At 43.7% G+C, this 22,350-nt stretch overlaps 1 protein-coding gene across 1 annotated transcript in view; it reads left to right on the forward strand.

Annotated features, from left to right (window-relative positions):
* The window catches only part of LOC122934343 (gastrula zinc finger protein XlCGF66.1-like), a 34,106-nt gene extending 21,852 nt beyond the window's left edge, over positions 1-12,254 (forward strand). Inside the window, exons 2-6 of the mRNA XM_044289745.1 lie at positions 9,614-9,763; positions 9,890-10,069; positions 10,142-10,268; positions 10,352-10,446; positions 12,076-12,254. Of these exons, the coding sequence (XP_044145680.1) occupies positions 9,686-9,763; positions 9,890-10,069; positions 10,142-10,268; positions 10,352-10,446; positions 12,076-12,168 (573 nt within the window). The 5' untranslated portion in view covers positions 9,614-9,685 and the 3' untranslated portion in view covers positions 12,169-12,254. The remainder of the gene's footprint in view (positions 1-9,613; positions 9,764-9,889; positions 10,070-10,141; positions 10,269-10,351; positions 10,447-12,075) is intronic.
* The last annotated feature ends 10,096 nt before the right edge of the window (positions 12,255-22,350 follow it).

Consider the following 22,350-nt stretch of genomic DNA (forward strand, 5'->3'; position numbering starts at 1 on the left):
TCATTAATCTAGCTTATGATATCGGATATAGAGCAATTTAGGGGCGCAATAGGTTTAGGTACGGGGACAGGGCACCCCCACCATCAGGAGGTGTCCCTGGGCTGAGCAAGCCATACGGTCATAACTAGGGACAAATCCTTGACCCCTGTCTACTCAAACAACCCATATACCCCTACTAGCATTACTTATATACCTCCCCTTGCATTTTGGCCCTTAATGAAAAAAAGATAATTTTTTTTGTTTTTCTGTGGAAGCATCTGACACGGTATTAGTCTGTGTAAGTGATTCACACTAGGGCTATTTTGGCCTATTACCCATCTATAAAATTAAAGGTACTTTTAACCGAGCACGTCTAAACTTAGATATTTAATTACCTATTTGTGTACAGTCGTGGCCAAAAGTTTTGAGAATTCCATTAATATTGGAAATTGGAAAAGTTGCTGCTTAAGTTTTTATAATAGCAATTTGCATATACTCCAGAATGTTATGAAGAGTGATCAGATGAATAGCATAGTCCTTCTTTGCCATGAAAATGAACTTAATCCCCAAAAAACCTTTCCACTGCATTTCATTGCTGTCATTAAAGGACCTGCTGAGATCATTTCAGTAATCGTCTTAACTCAGGTGAGAATGTTGACGAGCACAAGGCTGGAGATCATTATGTCAGGCTCATTGGTTTAAAATGGCAGACTTGACCTGTTAAAAGGAGGGTGATGCTTGAAATAATTGTTCTTCCATTGTTAACCATTGTGACCTGCAAAGAAACGCATGCAGCCATCATTGCGTTGCATAAAAATGGCTTCACAGGCAAGGATATTGTGGCTACTAAGATTGCACCTCAATCAACAATTTATAGGATCATCAAGAACTTCAAGGAAAGAGGTTCAATTCTTGTTAAGATGGCTTCAGGGCGTCCAAGACAGTCCAGCAAGCGCCAGGATCGTCTACTAAAGAGGATTCAGCTGCGGGATCGGAGTACCACCGGTGCAGAGCTTGCGCTCACACCTGCCTGCTGCCATTTCTGAGCATCTGCACGCACAGTGAGGCGAAGACTTTTGGAAGATGGCCTGGTGTCAAGAAGGGCAGCAAAGAAGCCACTTTTCTCCAAAAAAACCATCAGGGACAGATTGATCTTCTGCAGAAAATATGGTGAATGGACTTCTGAGGACTGGGGCAAAGTCATATTCTCAGATGAAGCCTCTTTCCGATTGTTTGGGGCATCAGGAAAAAGGCTTGTCCGGAGAAGAAAAGGTGAGCGCTACCATCAGTCCTGTGTCATGCCAACAGTAAAGCATCCTGAGACCATTCATGTGTGGAGTTGCTTCTCATCCAAGGGAGTGGGCTCACTCACAATTTTGCCGAAAAACACAGCCATGAATAAAGAATGGTACTAAAACACCCTCCAACAGCAACTTCTTCCAACAATCCAACAACAGTTTGGTGAAGAACAATGCATTTTCCAGCACGATGGAGCACCGTGCCATAAGGCAAAAGTGATAACTAAGTGGCTCAGGGACCAAAACGTTGACATTTTGGGTCCATGGCCTGGAAACTCCCCAGATCTTAATTCCATTGAGAACTTGTGGTCAATCCTCAAGAGGCGGGTGGACAAACAAAAACCCACTAATTCTGACAAACTCCAAGAAGTGATTATGAAAGAATGGGTTGCTATCAGTCAGGAATTGGCCCAGAAGTTGATTGAGAGCATGCCCAGTTGAATTGCAGAGGTCCAGAAAAAGAAGGGCCAACACTGCAAATACTGACTCTTTGCATAAATATCATGCAATTGTCGATAAAAGCCTTTGAAACGTATGAAGTGCGTGTAATTATATTTCACTACATCACAGAAACAACTGAAACAAAGATCTAAAAGCAGTTTAGCAGCAAACTTTGTGAAAACTAATATTTGTGTCATTCTCAAAACTTTTGGCCAGGACTGTACTATTGATCATCACATGATATAACTTGTTACTTTCTCACAGATGTTTACCCTGGGAAACATATATGCCCCAAACGTTCACCGGGTTGATTGGATATGTAAGGTATTGCTGCTAGTCAGAGATTTTGCAGAAGGTTCCACTATCCTAGGCGGAGATTTGAATGTAGCACTAGATCCATCTGTGGATTCCTCCGGCCTCTCCACTTCCATCTCCAAGCTGACTCTGGATAGATTGCAGGCATCCCTGGCGGACTCTACACTAGTTGATGCCTGGCGACTGTTGCACCCTAGGGACAGGGACTACTCATTTTTCTCCCACCTCCATCAATCATATCACCGGCTAGATTACCTGTTTGTTCCTCCACAACAATTACACCTCTGCCATAAATTAGAAATGGGGAATATAGTTTTGTCAGACCATGCACCGGTTTTTCTTAATTATAATTTACAGGATATCCCTAACTGCTTATAGGTGGAGACTAAATTACACCCTTTTTAGTGCAGGGAAAAATGTAAAGCGAATAGAGGAAGCTCTACAAGTTTATTTTAGAATGAATGACTCCCCAGAGATATCTAGAGGCCCATTATCAGAGGCCGGTTATTAGGGGACACTTCATAGCTCTAGGGGCCCTTATTAATAAACTTAGACAACAAACCTGTTTAAAGCTACACGATAAGATTGCACAATTGGAGAAATCTCACAAAAATAAGTTATCCCCTGATGTGCTTGAGCAATTAAACCAGGCACGTACAGAATTGAATAAGGTATTAAACAAAGCTTCCAAACTATTGATGGTGCAGATTAAGTAGAGGAAATTGTACAAGGCTAATTACCAGGATCTTCCTAGACAGATGGAGACTAATCTACAATCATGGGACATATCTTATGTCTACTGGTTTGGGTGAAGAGCTTTACTGAAAACTGTCATACTCCCCCAAAATACTTTACGTGATGCAAGTACTACCCATTCCAGTCCTCCTGGCCTTCTTCCAGAAAATTAAGGAAAATTATTTCTTCCTTTTTATGGAAAAAACTTAGGCCAACACTGGCTCATAAGTTTTTAATACAGCAAGTAAGGAAAGGAGGGTTAGGCCTACCAGATTATAGAACCTACTACAAAGCGATACAGACCAGATGTCTAGATTGGCTTAAAGCCTCCAGTGATAGACTAGATATTCAGGTTGAAAATGCTATGAGCCCCATAACCCTGAGATCGATACTAGTCACCAAAAAAAAAAACATCTCTTTTATATATAAGAATATATATATAACACGCTAAGGCTACTTTCACACTTGCGTTCGTCGGTCCGCTCGTGAGCTCCGTTTGAAGGAGCTCACGAGCGGACCCGAACGCCTCCGTCCAGCCCTGATGCAGTCTGAATGGAGCGGATCCGCTCAGACTGCATCAGTCTGGCGGCGTTCATCCTCCGCTCCGCACGGCCAGGCGGACAGCTGAACGCTGCTTGCTGCGTTCAGCTGTCCGCCTGGCCGTACGGAGGCGAGCGGATCCGTTCAGACTTACAATGTAAGTCAATGGGAACGGATCCGCTTGAAGATGACACCATATGGCTCAATCTTCAAGCGGATCCGTCCCCCATTGACTTTACATTGAAACTCTGAACGGATCCGCTCAGGCTACTTTCGCACTTAGAAATTTTTCTAAGTTATTAATGCAGACGGATCCGTACTGAACGGAGCCTCCGTCTGCATTAATATGATCGGATCCGTTCAGAACGGATCCGATCAAGCGCAAGTGTGAAAGTAGCCTAACAAAGAACACCTTGCGCTATTGGCACAAATGTGCCCTCTCAGACTCTCAGCAGGCCTTTAGAGATACCCTTCCTCCTGACCCCCTTAACATGCAAATCCCACTGCTCAACCTATGCCCTCGGGGATCCCTGCCTAACATTCAAGGGCTCACTTCCAACCCACAACTTGAAAGACTCTCTCTTCCACATCCAACATCTCATTCATTATCACTGAATCATTCATTAACACTGAACACTCTGTTCGAGAAACTAGTTATGCAACAAAAAGAATCTAATAAATAGATTTTTTTCTCTCTACTCCCTACTTGTATCTAAGATTCCAATGAACGACTATTGATTTATACCCAAATGGGAAAGGGATCTAGGGGTCAGACTTTCAGATTGCAAAAAGACAAACCTCATGTCGATGACCAAACATTTCTAGATGTGTAAAGTTGCATGAAAATGACTACAAGGTCCTTACAAGATGGCACTACATGCCCACCAAAATGAATGCTCTTTTCCCCAATAGCGACCCTATATGTTGGAGGTGAGAGAGGCTCTTATTTTCATATTTGGTGGCAGTGCACCAAGATGAGGGATTTTTGGACACAGATCTGTGCTCAACTGTCTTTGATTTACAGGTCCCACTTCCCAGTCTCCCCTTGGATTTGTTTGTTAGGCCTCATGACGGAAGTTCAAATCTCCCCTACGCAACAGCATCTAACTGTCACCGCCAGACATCTGAGAAGCTCTGGCAGACGTTCTTCAGAACCTCCTGCTTGAGGTTCTTTTGTTTTGCTTTCGTTTTGTCATCTTGTTTCCCTCTCTCAGCAGTCATCTAGTTGCACTGATTGCATCCCTTTAAATCCCCTCCCATACTGCATCACTTTGCGGTTTATACAACTTCCTGGAGTGTGTGCATGCTGGATGCTACAACTGATGCTTCTACAGATAAGTCTGTTCATTTATTTGTGTTTTCCTGTTTGCTTGATTCTGGGTGACCCTGACTCCCTCCGTATTAAGTGTAGGGAGCCGGTGGTCGTGTCCCCTCACTATTATAGGGTGTTCAGGTGTCATACAGTCGAGGAACGAGGGTATGCAATCATCTACCATAGAGATTTTTGCATAGGCTGAGCAGTAAGGGAGAGAGCTAGGGCTGTTACAGGGCTTACCCTTTGGTTCCTTAGTTTTGGATCAAGTCAGTCGGATCTTTATTTGTGTCTTCTAGTTTTCTGTAACACCTTCCGTGACACTAACTCAAATACTACTAGGTGCAGTCCGGATATTAGTGGCTAGCCAATGGAAACAAAGGGTGTCCCCTGCGATTCAACATTGGCTAAATAAAGGGGACCAACTCTATCACTTTGAGCAACTGGCCCACTGGGAACTCCACTCACCAAATACATTTGAGGCCATATGGAATCCTTGGCTGAAATACAGAGGCCTTGACCCAGATATTCAGAACTCTATATAACCTATGGGAGCCTGCAAGTGTGTATAGCACAACCTTCATGACACTTTGTATTCTAACATTCCTGACAGGAACAATTCACTTTCCCTATACTCCCCTCCTCCCTAGAAGTTTTTATATAGTTATTATATCATATTGAATGGAGCCGCTGTGAGTGCTAGATAAAATATCGCACTCGGTTTAATAAAGCACTTTAGGTAGGGTATTAATCCCAAAAGCGATAGCTGCAAGGTGTCTGATGTCGGCTGACATTACAGACACGCACCTCGCAATCCTTTGCAAGAGATAACTAAGACTCTTAGTTTACCCATAGACAAACAGTGGGTTTTAAGCCTATAGCCCCCTAACAGTTTGCCCTTCATATCGAGTTTTTAAACTTATATGTTTTTGTGGCTATATTGTTTATTAAAAGAAAAATAAAAGTTATATTTTAATAATAAAAAAACTAGAGAAAAGGCCAGAAACAGGAATTATAGTCCTTGACTATTGAAACCGTCCCTTATGGCTAGTAATGTCCCCCAGTGCCCCCCTTCCGGCCAGTAATGTCCCCCCAGTAACCCCCTTATGGCCAGTAATGTGCCCCTAGTGGTCCCCTTATGGCCATTAATGTTGGCACTTTAACACAGTAGAAATATGCTCCACAGTAGTCATTTCCCCCCATACTGTCCTCTAGTGCCTCCCTTATGGCTAGTAATGTCCCCCCAGTGCCTCCCTTCCGGCCAGTAATGTCCCCCAGTGCCCCCCTTAAGGCCAGTAATGTTGGCACTTAAAAAAAAAAAAAAATCTAAAATCTTCTACTCGCCTGTGTCCTTTTGCTGGCGCTCACTACGGTAGCTGCTGGTACCGCCCGGGATGGTGGGACGCAGACGCGCACACCTCACTTCTGTATGTCCCGGCACAGACATCATCACGCCCGCCTGTGCTGGGATTTCATTACTAAATAGACCTCAGGCCTGTAGCGTAGGTGATCAGCGGCGGGGCAAGGAATTATTGGCTCCCATGCCCCGCTGCAATATTCAGCTACAGTGCGGCACCCCTGTCACAAATGGCGACAAGGCTAAAAAGTCTTCTCGCCATCTACAAATTTTAAGGCGCATTGGCGACCATTTTGGTCGCCATCTGGAGCTCTGCAGGCATTTCTCTCTCTAAAGGAAACTAGCCGTGGTCTAAGTTTCCAGAGTTTGTCCTTTTTTTGTGCCTTTGACACTGTGAGGTTGTTGACAAAATGCAATGATGTAAACAGAGATTGGAATCTATTGCGTGACATCACATCCGAAACGGGGGTGTACCGTGTGTGTCTCCCAATACATATGGACTCGGGCCCATTTCCTTGTTTTTGGTGTTTAGACATGTGCCGTTCTTTTGGAAGCTGTACTCATTTGTGTTTTCTGTCAGAGCCTGGATCATGTCTTCTAACACAATCCTCTGGAAGTATTCTACTGGTGTGTGAAGGGAAACAGCACCACTGGTGACATCTGGACCAGAGAAATCAGTACATGGACTAGTGAAATCCTTTTTCAGCCAGCGATATCGGTCCCGGGGCATAGTCCGATGAGTTGTTTGGCTTGGTTTGGTTGCCTCAACATCGTCATCAGCTGGGCAATCAATGGGTGTCTGATTCTGTTCATCCACTGGACTTGCATCCTCATCCACCTCCTCGTCACTTCAAAGTCACTCTCTCCGGTTTAGACAGCTTCAATGACGTCTTTCACAGTGTAAACACTTTCCTTGCTCGTAGCATTCTGGAATGGAAATAATAGTGGGAAGAGTATGAATAGTAATTATGTCATACTTTCCACTCATGTCCCACAATACTGTGTGACTACTTAGATCAGGGATGGCCAACCTGCGGCTCTCCAGCTGTTGTAAAACTACAATTCCCACCATACCCGGCTGTAGTTGTAGACAGTATGGGCATGCTGGGAGTTGTAGTTTTGCAACAACTGGAAAGCAGGTTGGCCATCCATGACTTAGATCAACATACTAAAAGGAACATCCAGATCCACAGAGTCAAGAATCTTTACACCTATGCCCACACCCATACAGTAACTATCATACACAACCAGTGTCTGGCTTTAGATATTTGAGCAAACAAAGCCGAAAAAAACGGCTGTATATGTATTTTTACAGATAAAATACAGCCAACATTTCAAATACTGCTACTGGAAGGGCTTGAAATACCACAACAATAAATCATGTTTTTATTCAGAATTACTCAAATCTGTTCTAAACAGATAAAAAAAAAAATAGAAATGGCAATTAATCAAACATTATATTTCTAAAATGTTAAATAACCGCACTTACTAATGATAGTTGAATATGTTACTTTATATAGCTGTTCCCGCTTTGGTTATTTAGCACAATGTCACTTTTGTTGTAAAGTCGCTTAGATACAGGATGAAGTTCATATATGCTTATTCAGATATATTCACTTGCCTTTTCAATGTTACATCGCCTGTCTTTAGAGCAAGATGCTTAAGGGCTCTTTCACACTTGCGTTGTTCTGTTCCGGCATAGAGTTCCGTCGTCGGGGCTCTATGCCTGAAGAATCCTGATCAGTTTTATCCTAATGCATTCTGAATGGAGAGAAATCCGTTCAGGATGCATCAGGATGTCTTCAGTTCAGGACCGGAACGTTTTTTGGCCGGAGAAAATACCGCAGCATGCTGCGCTTTTTGCTGCGGCCAAAAATCCTGAACACTTGCCGCAAGGCCGGATCCGGAATTAATGCCCATTGAAAGGCATTAATCCGGATCCGGCCTTAAGCTAAACGTCGTTTCGGCGCATTACCGGATCCGACGTTTAGCTTTTTCTGAATGGTTACCATGGCTGCCAGGATGCTAAAGTCCTGGCAGCCATGGTAAAGTGTAGTGGGGAGCGGGGGAGCAGCATACTTACCGTCCGTGCGGCTCCCGGGGCGCTCCAGAGTGACGTCAGGGCGCCCCACGAGCATGGATGACTTGATCGCATGGACACGTCATCCATGCACATGGGGCGCCCTGACGTCACTCTGGAGCTCCCCGGGAGCCGCACGGATGGTAAGTATACTGCTCCCCCGCTCCCCACTACTACTATGGCAACCAGGACTTTAATAGCTCTGGCTGCCATAGTAACACTGAACGCATTTTGAAGACTGATCCGTCTTCAAATGCTTTCAGTTCACTTGCGTTTTTCCGGATCCGGCGTGTAATTCCGGCAAATGGAGTACACGACGGATCCGGACAACGCAAGTGTGAAAGAGCCCTAACCCTCCTTGTTCAAATCTTTAGCCTCTACCTGCATGTAGCGGTGCCCCGGCAGGAGGTGTACGCTCATGTTTGGGAAGCCAGCAAGTTTTTCTGGAGCATTGGTGTGACGTCCCACTCTCCTGTATGGAAGCCTTCGAGGACCAAAAAAACGACGCGTTTCGGAAATGCCGGTTTCCTTCGTCAGGGATGATCAATTTGACTACCATCATATCAAGCTGAAGATCTAAGTTGGTGCATGCATTCACCAATAATTTAGTAATTACATCTTCTAGACATTCTAATAATCAAAAAATAATAAAAATCGGGGATTTTGCTTAGGGTACTTTCACATTAGCGGCAGGTCCGGCGGGTGAACAGCCTGTCTGATCAGTCCTGCCGCTAGTTCACATGTGCCCCTGGACTGCCGCTCCGTCCCTATTGACTATAATGGGGGCGGGGCAGAGTTCTGGCGGCCGTGCACAGCGAGAGGCAGCCGGACTAAAAGTACTGTATGTCGTAGTTTTAGTCCGGCTGCCTCTCGCGGTGCTGCCGCCGGAACTCCGCCCCCATTATAGTCAATGGGGACAGAGCAGCAGTCCGGGGGCACATGTGAACTAGCGGCAGGACGGCTCCGACAGGCTGTTCACCCGCCGGAGTCCCCTGCCGCTAGTGTGAAACTAGCATTACTTCAGTGTTGAGCTATCCACTTCAGTGAAGGAGGGAGATGTGCATCCAGGAAAGTTTGCAAGTTATATGACTTCATGGCCTGATGGTGAGACCTATTTACACATCTACCATCCAATGGTATTACAAGGCTAAACAGTAAGACCTAATGACTATGTAAATAAGGTCTTACAAGAAAAAAACATTTGCAGGTTTGTTTTTGGTACAGCTAAAAGTGATGTTTGCAACAGTGGCCCTTACAGGGTTAAACTTTGAGTTTTCAACTGATAGGACTGGGGCAATCTGAGCTCTAGATCTATCAAGTGATCTACCAGATTCCAGCTTTATACCTGTATTACCGCTGTGACCTGTAATTGTCTATAGTGGTGATATGAAGGTGTGACGTGCTTTGACCTGAAACATGGAGGAACTGCCTTGATAAGATATTAAACATCTACACTTTATTATCTCCTCCAGTGTTTCCTCTTCTTATCTCCAGTAATTGTATTTTACATGGGATTTTCTATGATTTTTACATCCGTTCATCTTCTTTCCATTCAGATTCCTACAATATAGGATCTGCTCAGTGGATATCTCCTGTATAAGATCATTCTTCTGTTTGAACCATCAAGGATGGATAGGGACAGAGACAAGATGGCAGAGAGTATAATAAATCTCACCCTAGAGATCCTCCTCCGGCTTACTGGAGAGGTGAGAGATTCTGATGATGTCGCATTACATCATCTTCTCTATGTTACTAACAGATGGACATGACTGGAGAGGTGAGGGACTCTAGAGTTATATCGAATATTTATTACTGTGTCTCACCATAACCAGGAATACACAGTAGTGAAGAAGACTTCTAGTGAGCATTGTCAGGACCCTGTGTTTGAAGGATGGAGAAGAACCCTGAGAACAATCTCTGGTCCGACACCTCACATCCTGATACATGAGAAAGTCCATAGAGAGAAGATCCTTGAACTCACCAACAAGATCATTGAGCGGCTGACTGGAGAGGTGACATTGCTTGAAATGAAGGGACATTTATACAGTAATGCTATGAAGGTAATGACTGTATCATGTTGTCAGGTTCCTATAAGGTGTCAGGATGTCGCCATCTATTTCTCCATGGAGGAGAGGGAGTATTTAGAAGGACACAAAGATCTGTACAAGAGCGTCATGATTATGGAGGATCACCAGCCCCTCACATCATCAGGTAATAGACATGACTAAATACACAGGTCCTCTCATTATTTATATGTAAGGAATGAATTCAGTCACTGTATGTGTTTCCTACAGTTAAAGAAGAGAGAACAACACCGGAGAGATGTCCCAGTCCTCTTCTTCCACAGGATGATTCAGAAGAACACCACAATGTCCCACTGAATGATCAGGTAGATGGAGATAAGGGCTCATGAAAGGTTCCCTATGATCTGTAGAAGGCTGGGAAGATCTTGTGTTTAGTCTTATTTTATCCAACAGTATTATGTGTTTTATCCTTTGATTATTCTTGTTATTAATACTAATAATTATTAATAATATTAATGAGCACCACTTGTACCTCAGGGTCACTAGGAGTAAAACTTGTTTCCCTAGTATTTCCTACCTTTCCCTGTATAAACGTACGTTCTGTTTCCTATCACTTTGCACAGTGATTCACAATGGTAAAAATAAATGTATTGTGTAACAACCTTACACAATTACCTATTACACAGTACACTTATTGTACACAATATACTTTACAATAAATGGTAGATTTACCCAGTAAAATTCTATCTATCTATCTATCTATCTATCTATCTATCTATCTATCTATCTATCTATCTATCTATCAAAGACAATTAGGTCTTATAACACTTTACTGTACAGGCATGATTACAGCTGACCATAGACATTACACGGTCATGGTAAGAATAAGGAACCAACAGGTTGAATGTATGCAGATATTTGGGTCAGATTTATTCCTGCTGTCGTTTAATCTATGTTTGTCACGATAATTAATGATCATTTTTGGTCATCTAAAAGGTTCCACATGACTTCTCTACAACTGTCTGCTGACCTTTTACTATATTTCGAAAAATACCAAGGTTAAACCAGGCACTCAATGTGGAGTTAATTGATCAAACTATTTATTAAGGGAAGGTTCCCACAATAACAATAGAATATACAATAAAATATACCAATAATATAAAATACCATAAAATCACATAATTTCACATGAAAGAAAGCACTGATCAATAGCAGCAATGGTAGTCATATACTTTAAGGCAACGATGCGGCTTCGATTTTAAATACCGCAACCCTTATTCCAGTCTGGAAGAAATCGCAATTCCATATATTGTAAAAAGTCTTATGAACATTCGCCGGTCTTAAATCGGTAGTCACAAAGTGCAACTGTGCACCTATTTGAGCAACTATGTTGCTTTGTTTTACTTGGCCGGTGTGTCCTTATCCTATGTCCGGACCTAAGGAGATGCGCTGTGGGCACGATGTCACCTGGATATCCGCTCACAAAACTATGTTTGTGGCTTTTTGTGCAGGGATTCCTCCGGTGTTCGTCGCTCTCGATCACAGCTGTTCGGTTTCAAAGTCCAGGGGAGCTACTGTCCCAGCATGCTGGTACAAGGTATTAATTGCGATAAATGGAATTGCGATTTCTTCCAGACTGGAATAAGGGTTGCGGTATTTAAAATCGAAGCCGCATCGTTGCCTTAAAGTATATGACTACCATTGCTGCTATTGATCAGTGTTTTCTCTCATGTGAATTTATGTGATTTTATGGTATTTTATATTATTTTATTGGTATATTTTATTGTATATTCTATTGTTATTGTGGGAACCTTCCCTTAATAAATAGTTTGATAAATTAACTCCACATTGAGTGCCTGGTTTAACCTTGGTATTTTTCGCAATTTTTTTCCGTGACTGGGTGGGTCATATAAACCAAGAGCACCTTGAATCCATTACCCAGCTGTAGTGATCCACAGACACTTTATTCTGCTTTTACTATATTTGTTTCACAGCTTTTGAACAATATTAAGGCTGAAGATACATATATGAGTGGTGATGAGCAGATCATAGAGGACATTCCCACAGATAACCACCCAGGTGAGTAGTAACCACTACATAAAGCAGAGAAGACTCACAGATTCTGCTCCTTCACTGGCTACTGATGACTCATTGTATAGTCAGGTAGTGGTGGCAGTTTGGGAGGCATAAAGTTTGACAGGTTGTCTTTACTAGCACAGCACTGTTACCACTACACGGTGTCCCAGAGTACTGAACAGAAGGTTCTAACTTCTTTGAACCCTCTTTCAGTAGCACTTAGAGAATTCACTTACACTTCATAATTTTGGGGAAATTGGAAAGAGACTTATAAAGATATCACAATGTCCTGGCGTAAGGAGTAATTATAGGAAAAAATATCCCCTGTGGTCAGTAACAGCTGTGCTGTTATGCTCACCCCATTCTACTAAAGACTTCAATTTTATCCCCATCTTGGCCCACTCACTGGAGCCCTCAGTTTCTCATTCAAACGGGGAGGAAGAAACTGTTTAATCAGTAGTTTAGTCACCTATGGATTACATTGAATAGTCATAAAATCTTGCATGAAAACTTAACTGAGGATAGGTCGTCAATATTAAAAGCCTGGAAAACCCCTTTAAAATAGTTTTTCACAGTCAGCACAGCGCTTTAGAAAAGTGATAGTATTATAGCACTAGATTTGTGTATTACAGATTATACATACACTGAACAAAAATATAAACGCAGCACTTTCGGTTTTTCTCCCATTTTGCATGAGCTGAACTCAAAGATCTGAAACATATTCTACATACACAAAAGACCTATTACTCTCAAATATTGTTCACACATCTGTCTAAATCTGTGTTAGTGAGCACTTCTCCTTTACCGAGATAATCCATCCTACCTCACAGGTGTGGCATATCAAGGTGCTGATTAGACAGCAGGAATATTGCACAGGTGTGCCTTAGACTGCCCACAATAAAAGGCCACTCTGAAATGTGCAGTTTGATCACTCAGCACAATGCCACAGATGTCACAACGTTTGAGGGAGCGTGCAATTGGCATGCTGACCGCAGGAATGTCTACCAGCGCTGTTGCCCGTGCAATGAATGTTAATTTCTCTACCATAAGCCATTTCCAAAGGCGTTTCATAGAATTTGGCAGTACATCCAACCGGCCTCACAACCGCAGGCGACGTGTAACCACACCAGCCCAGGACCTCCACATCCAGCATGTTCCATGATCGTCTGAGACCAGCCTCCCGGACAGCTGCAGCAACAATCGGTTTGCATACCCAAAGAATTTCTGCACAAACTGTCAGAAACCGTCTCAGGGAAGCTCATCTGCATGCTCGTCATCCTCATCAGGGTCTGGACCTGACTGCAGTTCGTCGTCATAACCAACTTGAGTGGGCAAATGCTCACATTCGATGGCATCTGGCACGTTAGAGAGGCGTTCTGTTCACGGATGAGTCCCGGTTTTCACTGTTCAGGGCAGATGGCCGATAGCGTGTGTGGCGTCGTGTGGGTGAGCGGTTTGCTGACGTCAACGTTGTGGATGGAGTGGCCCATGGTGGCGGTGGGATCATGGTATGGGCAGGCGTATGTTGTGGACAACGAACACAGGTGCATTTTATTGATGGCATTTTGAATGCACAGCGATACCGTGACGAGATCCTGAGGCCCATTGTTGTGCCATTCATCCACGACCATCACCTCATGTTGCAGCATGATAATGCACGGCCCCATATTGCAAGGATCTGTACACAATTCCTAGAAGCTGAAAACACACCAGCATACTCACCGGACATGTCACCCATTGAGCATGTTTGGGATGCTCTGGAACGGCGTATATGTCAGCGTGTTGCAGTTCCTGCCAATATTCTGTAACTTCGCACAGCTATTGAAGAGGAGTGGACCAACATTCCACAGGCCACAATCAACAACCTGATCAACTCTATGCGACGGAGATGTGTTGGCCACACCAGATACTGACTGACCCCCCCCCCCCCCCCCCCCAGTAAGGCAAAACTGTGCACATTTCAGAGTGGCCTTTTATTGTGGGCAGTCTAAGGCACACCTGTGCAATATTCCCGCTGTCTAATCAGCACCTTGATATGCCACACCTGTGAGGTGGGATGGATTATCTCTACAAAGGAGAAGTGCTCACTAACACAGATTTAGGGTCCATTCACACGTCTGTAGTATATTGCGGATCCGCAATGCACCCGGCCGGCACCCCGATAGAACTGCCTAATTGCAGACAGGAATAGGACATGTTCTATTTTTTTTTTTTTTTCCAGAGCCGCTGACTGGAAGATCGGCAGCGCGCTCTGAAAATGCGGATAGCACACTGTGTGCTGTCCACATCCATTCCTGCCCCATAGAGAATGAATGGGTCCGCACCCGTTCCACATTCTACGGACGTGTGAATGGACCCTTGGGGTACTTTCACACTAGCGTTATTCTTTTCCGGCATTGAGTTCCGTCCTAGGGGTTCAATACCGGAAAATAACTGATCAGTTTTATCCTAATAATTGGATTTTCCTGCATGACTTGTAATTTGTATGGAAGTTTTATATAGAAACGTAAAAAAAAAATTAATATAATAAGACTATATTTTTTTTTTTTCATGATAAAACTGTATTCTTAGCAGATGACTGTATCAGGAGCTCAGAGGAACATCTAATATCTTCAGATTTTAAAGTAGAAGATTGTGGTGTCACAGAAGATGAACATGAAGAACATGCTATTTTCCCAGATGTATCGTCGGCCTTTCACACAAAAGATCTATCATCTGATTCTTTGGATGGGTTCCGATTTTCTATTTTATCACAGACTGTTAAGCAAAATAAAAGTCACAGAAGAAGTGTTCAACATCAAAGAACTCACACAGCAAAGAAGACTTATTCATGCTCAGAATGTGGGAAATGTTTTAACCATAAATCAAATTTTGCTAAACATGAGAGAATTCACACAGGGGAGAAACCATTTTCATGTTCACACTGTGGGAAATGTTTTTCAGATAAATCAAGTCTTCTTAGCCATGAGAAAATTCACATAGGGCTGAAGCCGTTTTCATGCCCAGAATGTGGGAAATGTTTTAATCAGAAAACGGATCTCCGTAAGCATCAGAGAATTCACACAGGGGAGAAGCCATTTTCATGCTCAGAATGTGGAAAATGTTTTAACCATAAATCAAATCTTCTTAACCATCATAGAATTCATACTTCGGAGAAGCTATTTCCATGTTCAGAATGTGGAAAATGTTTTAACCAGAAATCATATCTTGTTAAACATCAGATAGTTCACACAGGGAAGAAGCCATTTTCATGTTCAGAATGTGAAAAACACTTTAACCATAAATCTAATCTTGTTATACATCAGAGAATTCATACAGGGGAGAAACCATTTTCTTGTTCAGAATGTGAAAAATGTTTTAACCGCAAATCACATCTTGTTAAACATGAGCAATCTCACACAGGGGACAAGCCATTTTTATGCTCAGAATGTGGGAAATGTTATACAGCTAAATCACATCTTGTTAAACATCAGAGAATTCACACAAGGGATAAGTTATTTTCATGTTCTGAATGTGGGAAATGTTTTATAGATAAATCACATCTTGTTAAACATGAGAAAGTTCACACAGGGGAGAAGCCATACTCCTGTTTGGAATGTGGGAAATGTTTTATAGATAAATCACATCTTGTTGTACATGAGCGAATTCACACAGGGGAGAAGCCATTTTCATGTTTACAATGTGAAAAATGTTTTAGGCGTAAATCACATCTTGTTATACATGAGAAAATTCACACGGGGGAGAAGCCATTTTCATGCTTAGAATGTGGAAAATGTTTTACAGATAAATCAAATCTTGTTAAACATCAGAAAATTCACACAGGGAAGAAGCCATTATAATGTTTAGAATGTGGTAAATGTGTCAATCATAAAGCAGATCTTGTTAGACATCTTGAAATCAGAGAATTCACACAGGGGAGAATCTATTTTGATGATCAGAATGCAGGAAATGTAATAGAATTGTCAATTTTTTTTTTTTTTAACTAATACCTTAGTATATAGTCCAGCTCAAGGAGATGCCATTGCCTCCCCCCAAATTGTCACCTCCATTGCGACGCTGTGTTCTGGCACTTAATATGCTAATTATAAGCATTGGTAGAAGGTGGAGGGGACTTCAGCTCCTCAGTGGGCGTCTCCTTCTTCCTAGATGTGACACCATCTTATCGCAGAGGACCGCTTCACAGCTAAGGAGAAGAGGAGCTGTTCTTGTGAGATTCACTTGTTTTGTGTTTAGAATAGAGAACACAAACTATTCTTGTGAACAGGTCATCTTCTCCCTAGCTGTGAAATTGTGAAATGGTCTGCTGCGATAGAATGCCCGTCACAGCCAGTGAGAAGGATGCCACTTCCATTACTGCTGGAGAGGGGAAGAGGCAGGAACAGCACAAACTCCATCAGCAACAACTTAAAGGGGTTGTCTCACTTCACCAAGTGGCATTTATTATGTAGAGGAAGTTAATACAAACCACTTACTAATATATTGTTATCCATATTGCTTCCTTTGCTGGCTGGGTTAATTTTTCCATCACATTATACACTGCTCATTTCCATTGTTACAGACCACCCTGCAATCCATCAGTGGTGCTTGCACAATATAGAAAAAAAGCACTAGCATATATGCACTCCCATGGTCCTGGCCATCAGAGAGGCTAATGCTTTTTCCTATAGTGTGCAAGTACGACCACCACTAATGGATTGCAGAGTGATCTATCTTTATTCAGCAGGACCTACGCTGACGTCACTGCGCTCACCACGTGGTGAGCGCGATTACATCATCAAAGGTCCTTTGGCAGGTCCTAAAGAAGAAGATGCCGGCTGCGCGAACAAGTGGATGAGGTGAGTTTATTTATTTATTTTTTTTAACCCCTTATGCCACATTTTAGTAAGCATTCTGTATTAAGAATGCTATTATTTTACCTTATAACCATGTTATAAGTGAATGAGTGCGGATTCAATGCGTTCACGTCACGCATTGCACTCGTGCGGAATTCTTGCCCGTGTGAAAGGGGCCTAAGTGTGCCTTCACATGATGAAACCCTGGTAGTGGGATTTGCCCGCAGCTCACCACTAATTGCTGGGATTCATCTGTTTCAAATGACTTGTACAAGCGCTCCCTGGCAGTTAGCAATGAGCCGCATGCGTATCCTGTTGCTGAGGTTGCATTGTGTATGGGCAGCCTAAGAAATGTATGCAATCACCAATAAATGTCTGTTATTAAAACAGTAAATAAAATCCAGATAACGCACCTATACACTGCTTTCCGAATTTCTATGCAAATTATATTTTTGTCTGATTTTCCTGAATGGTCGATGCAAATGACATATGACGATAATAGTATTTTTTTTTAAACGCCTCAAAATGTACTGTTCCAAAATATTATGCACAACAGAATTTCAAAACATTTTATAGGTTATAAATAACTGAAAAATTGATTTTGCAGCATTAAAGAGGTCACATGTACTGAAATCAAAAATAATTTCAATCGAAAAGATCTTACCAGACCAACCTAGATGTTAACATAGGACTCCTTTGATATCACCTCCACAATTCTTGCATCTATTTAACTTGTGAATTTTTGGAGCACTTCTGCTTGAATTTCTCTGCAGGATGTCAGAATTGCCTCCCAGAGCTTCTGTTTTGATGTGAACTGCTTGCCACCCTCATAGATCTTCTGCTTGAGGATACTCCAAAGGTTCTCAATAGGATTGAGGTTACCGGAAGATGGTGGCCACACCATGAGTTTGGGCCCCCAGCATGGGTATATGTAAAAAGACACCCAAAACACATTGCCACATTTTTTGCAGCCTAGGTGCGCAAAGGGGCCCAAATTCCAATGAGTACCTTTTAGGAGGGCATTTTTAGACATTTGGATTCCAGACTTCTTCTTACGCTTTAGGGCCCCTAAAATGCCAGGGCAGTATAAATACCCCACATGTGACCCGATTTTGGAAAGAAGACACCCCAAGGTATTCCAAGGTATTCCGTGAGGGTCATGGCGAGTTCATAGAAGATTTTTTATTTTATTTTTGCACAAGTTAGCGGAAATTGATTTTTTTAGTTTCTTCTCACAAAGTCTCCCTTTACACTAACTTGGGACAAAAAGTTCAATCTTTCATGGACTCATGAATACCTTGGGGTGTCTTCTTTCGAAAATGGGGTCAGTTGTGGGGTGTTAGTACTGCCCTGGCATTTGAGGGTCTCTACAATCATTACATGTATGGCCAGCATTAGGAGTTTCTGCTATTCTCCTTATATTGAGCATACGGGTAATGAGATTTTTTTTTTCATTCGGAAATGAACGGCACATATTTCCTTATTCGCATCGATCAATGTGGATGAAAAAATCTCTGCCAAAAAAATGTGCAAAAAAAAAAAAAACGAGGGGAAAGGCGTCTGCCAGGACATAGGAGCTCCGCCCAACATCCAAACCCACTTAGCTTGTATGCCCTGGCAAACCCGATTTCTCCATTCACATCAATCTATGTGGATGAATAAATCATTGCAGGAATTTTTTATTTTTTTTATTTACAAAGTGTTTGCCAAAGCATATGAACAACACCCCTCAGCCAGTGGCGTAACTACCGGGGAAGCAGCTGCTTCGGGGCCCGGCGCCCCGGCAGCGTGTGTGACAGTTTATTTTCAAGTTAGTTAAATATCGTGTTCAGGGCCCCTAGCGTGATCTAATTTTACTGTCTGCTAAAGTCTCCTGGTCTGGGATTCGAACCCACAACCTCCAATCTAGCAGTGTATCAGTGGCAAAGCATTTACCCTCACAGCCATAAAGGCTGCATTACAACTCATTGAAAAAATATGAGACTTCTACTGTTATAGCTGGCTAATTGTACATCTATACACATGACAGCTGCCCAAACACACCTAGCACTGCTATATCTCATGACAGCTGTCCCTGCACACTCAGCTCTGCTATACCTCTATATATGACAGCTGCCCCAGCAAACCCAGCTCTACTACATCTATACACATGACAGCTACCGAAACACAGCCAGCTCTGCTACATCTATACACATGACAGCTGCCCCCAACACACTCAGCTCTGCTATATCTCTATATATGACAGCTGCCCCAGCAAACCCAGCTCTACTACATCTATACACATGACAGCTGCCGAAACACAGTCAGCCCTGCTACATCTATACACATGACAGCTGCCCCCCAACACACCCAGCACTGCTATATCTCTATATGACAGCTGTCCCAGCACAATCAGCTCTGCTATATCTCTATATATGACCGCTGCCCCAGCAAACCCAGCTCTACTACATCTATACACATGACAGATGCCCAAACACACCCAGCTCTGCTACATCTATACACATGACAGCTGCACCAGCACACTCAGCTCTGCTATATCTCTATATATGACAGCTGCCCCAGAAAACCCAGCTCTACTACATCTATACACATGACAGATGCCTAAACACACCCAGCTCTGCTACATCTATACACATGACAGCTGCACCAGCACACTCAGCTCTACTATATCTCTATATATGACAACTGCCCCAGCAAACCCAGCTCTACTACATCTATACACATGACAGTTGCCGAAACACAGCCAGCTCTGCTCATCTATACACATGACAGCTGCCCCAGCACACTCAGCTCTGTTGTATCTCTATATATCTATCTACTGTATAGCAATACTTAGAGATATATAGATGTAGCAGAGCTGGGTGTGCTGGAGCAGCTATCATATCTAGAGATATAGCAGAGCTGAGTGTGCTGGGACAGCTGTCATATAGAGATATAGCAGTGCTGCGTGAGTTTGGGCAGCTGTCATATGCATAGATGTAGCAGAGCTGGGTTTGCTGGGGCAGCTATCATATATAGAGATAGAGCAGAGCTGAGTGTGCTGGAACAGCTGTCATATAGAGATATATCTGAGATACTGCTATATCTGTATATGACAGCTGTCTCAGCACATTCAGCTCTGCTATATCTCTATATATGAGCAGCTGTCATGTGTAAAGATGTACACTTAGCCAGCTATAACAGTAGAAGCCTCATATTTTTTCAGTCAGCCGCAAGGCAGCTGGTATGGTCTAGTGGTTAGCTGCTTTGCCTCTGAAGCAAAAGGTCGTGGGTTCGAATCCCAGCAGAATCTTTTCTCAAATACAAGCACTGACTCCATATAAGGACATACAAGGCGGGACACAGGAAGAGGCTGCATCGCATCGCTGACATGGAGGTAAGTAGAAGTGTTTATTATTATTTTTTTAATACCCGACTGTTACTGCCATGGGGGAGCGGGAGGCACCTGATACTGGCAGTGGCACCTGATACTGGCACATGGGGGGAGGGGGGTTGGCACCTGATACTGGCACATGGGGGGGAGAGGGGTTGGCACCTGATACTGGCATATGGGGGGGGAGGGAGAGTGGCACCTGATACTGGCATATGGGGGGAGGGAGAGTGGCACCTGATACTGGCACCTGGGGGCGGAGGGGGGGTTGGCACCTGATACTGGCACATGGGGGGGAGAGGGGTTGGCACCTGATACTGGCATATGGGGGGGGGAGGGAGAGAGGCACTTGATACTGGCACTTTTTTTGTGGGGGGGGGGGGGAGGTGGCACTATGATACTGGGACATGGGGGGGGAGAGGCACCTGATACTGGCACCTGGAGGGGAGAGGGGGGGTTGGCACTTAAAACTGGCACATGGGGGGGGGAGAGAGAGGAACCTGATACTGGCACATGGGGAGGGGGAGGGAGAGAGGCACTTGATATTGGCACTTTTTTTGTGTGGGGGGGGGGATGGCACTATGATACTGGGACATGGGGGGAGGAGAGAGGCACTTGATACTGGCATGTGGGGGGGGGGGGGGTTGGCACTATGATACTGGCACATGGGGGGGAGAGGCACTTAATACTGGCACTTTTTTGGGGGGGAGATGGCACTATGATAATGGGACATGGGGGGGAAGAGAGAGGCACTTGATACTGGCACATGGGGGGGTTTGGCACTATGATACTGGCACATGGGGGGTGGGAAGGAGAGAGGCACTTGATACTGGCACATGGGGGGAGATGGCACTATAATACTGGGACATGTGGGGGGGGGGAGAGGCACTTGATACTGGCACATGATGGGGGGGCATCTATGGGGACACTTACTGGCACATTATTGGGGGGCATTATGGGGGACACTAGGCCGGCAGCCTATCAGAGGCCGGACACTGAGGGGCATCTACTGGGGCACTATATATGGGGCATTTTATACTGGTACATTATGGGGGGCACTAGCAGGAAGGGGGAGAGGAGCACTGTGGGGGCATTTACTGGGGGCACTATATAGGGGTATTTTATACTGGCACATTATGGGGGCACTATGGGGACATTAGCTCAACTGGGGGCATTACAAGGGGGTATTTTTGCACTGTCACATTATAAGGAGAATTATTACAACTGGGTGGGCATTATGGTGGGCTTTATTACTCCCCCATGGTATGACCCCCTAGTAGCAGCGCCAGCCTCTCCCTTCTCTGTGACCCCTCTGCCCCTTCTCCAAATCCTTATTATGAAATCTTTCTCATTAGGATAAACACATCATCAGCTCCGCCGAGCCCCCGGCCAAGTGTGGAAGTGGTGTCCGAGATCCCCAAGGGCCAAGCCAAGAAATTGTAAGTGTTCATGTGGAATATGTTTATGTTATACACACATAGCCTACACTGTGCCCCACAATATACAGTATACCGCTACACTGTGCCACACAATATACAGTATACCGCTACACTGTGCCCCACAATATACAGTATACCGCTACACTGTGCCCCACAATATACAGTATACCGCTACACTGTGCCACACAATATACAGTATACCTCTACACTGTGCCACACAATATACAGTATACCTCTACACTGTGCCACACAATATACAGTATACCTCTACACTGTGCCACACAATATACAGTATACCGCTACACTGTGCCCCACAATATACAGTATACCTCTACACTGTGCCCCACAATATACAGTATACCTGTACACTGTGCCACACAATATACAGTATACCGCTACACTGTGCCCCACAATATACAGTATACCTCTACACTGTGCCCCACAATATACAGTATACCTCTACACTGTGCCCCACAATATACAGTATACCTCTACACTGTGCCCCACAATATACAGTATACCTCTACACTGTGCCCCACAATATACAGTATA

The sequence above is a fragment of the Bufo gargarizans genome, chromosome 4 (genome assembly GCF_014858855.1).
Source record: "Bufo gargarizans isolate SCDJY-AF-19 chromosome 4, ASM1485885v1, whole genome shotgun sequence".
Lineage (NCBI taxonomy): Eukaryota > Metazoa > Chordata > Amphibia > Anura > Bufonidae > Bufo > Bufo gargarizans.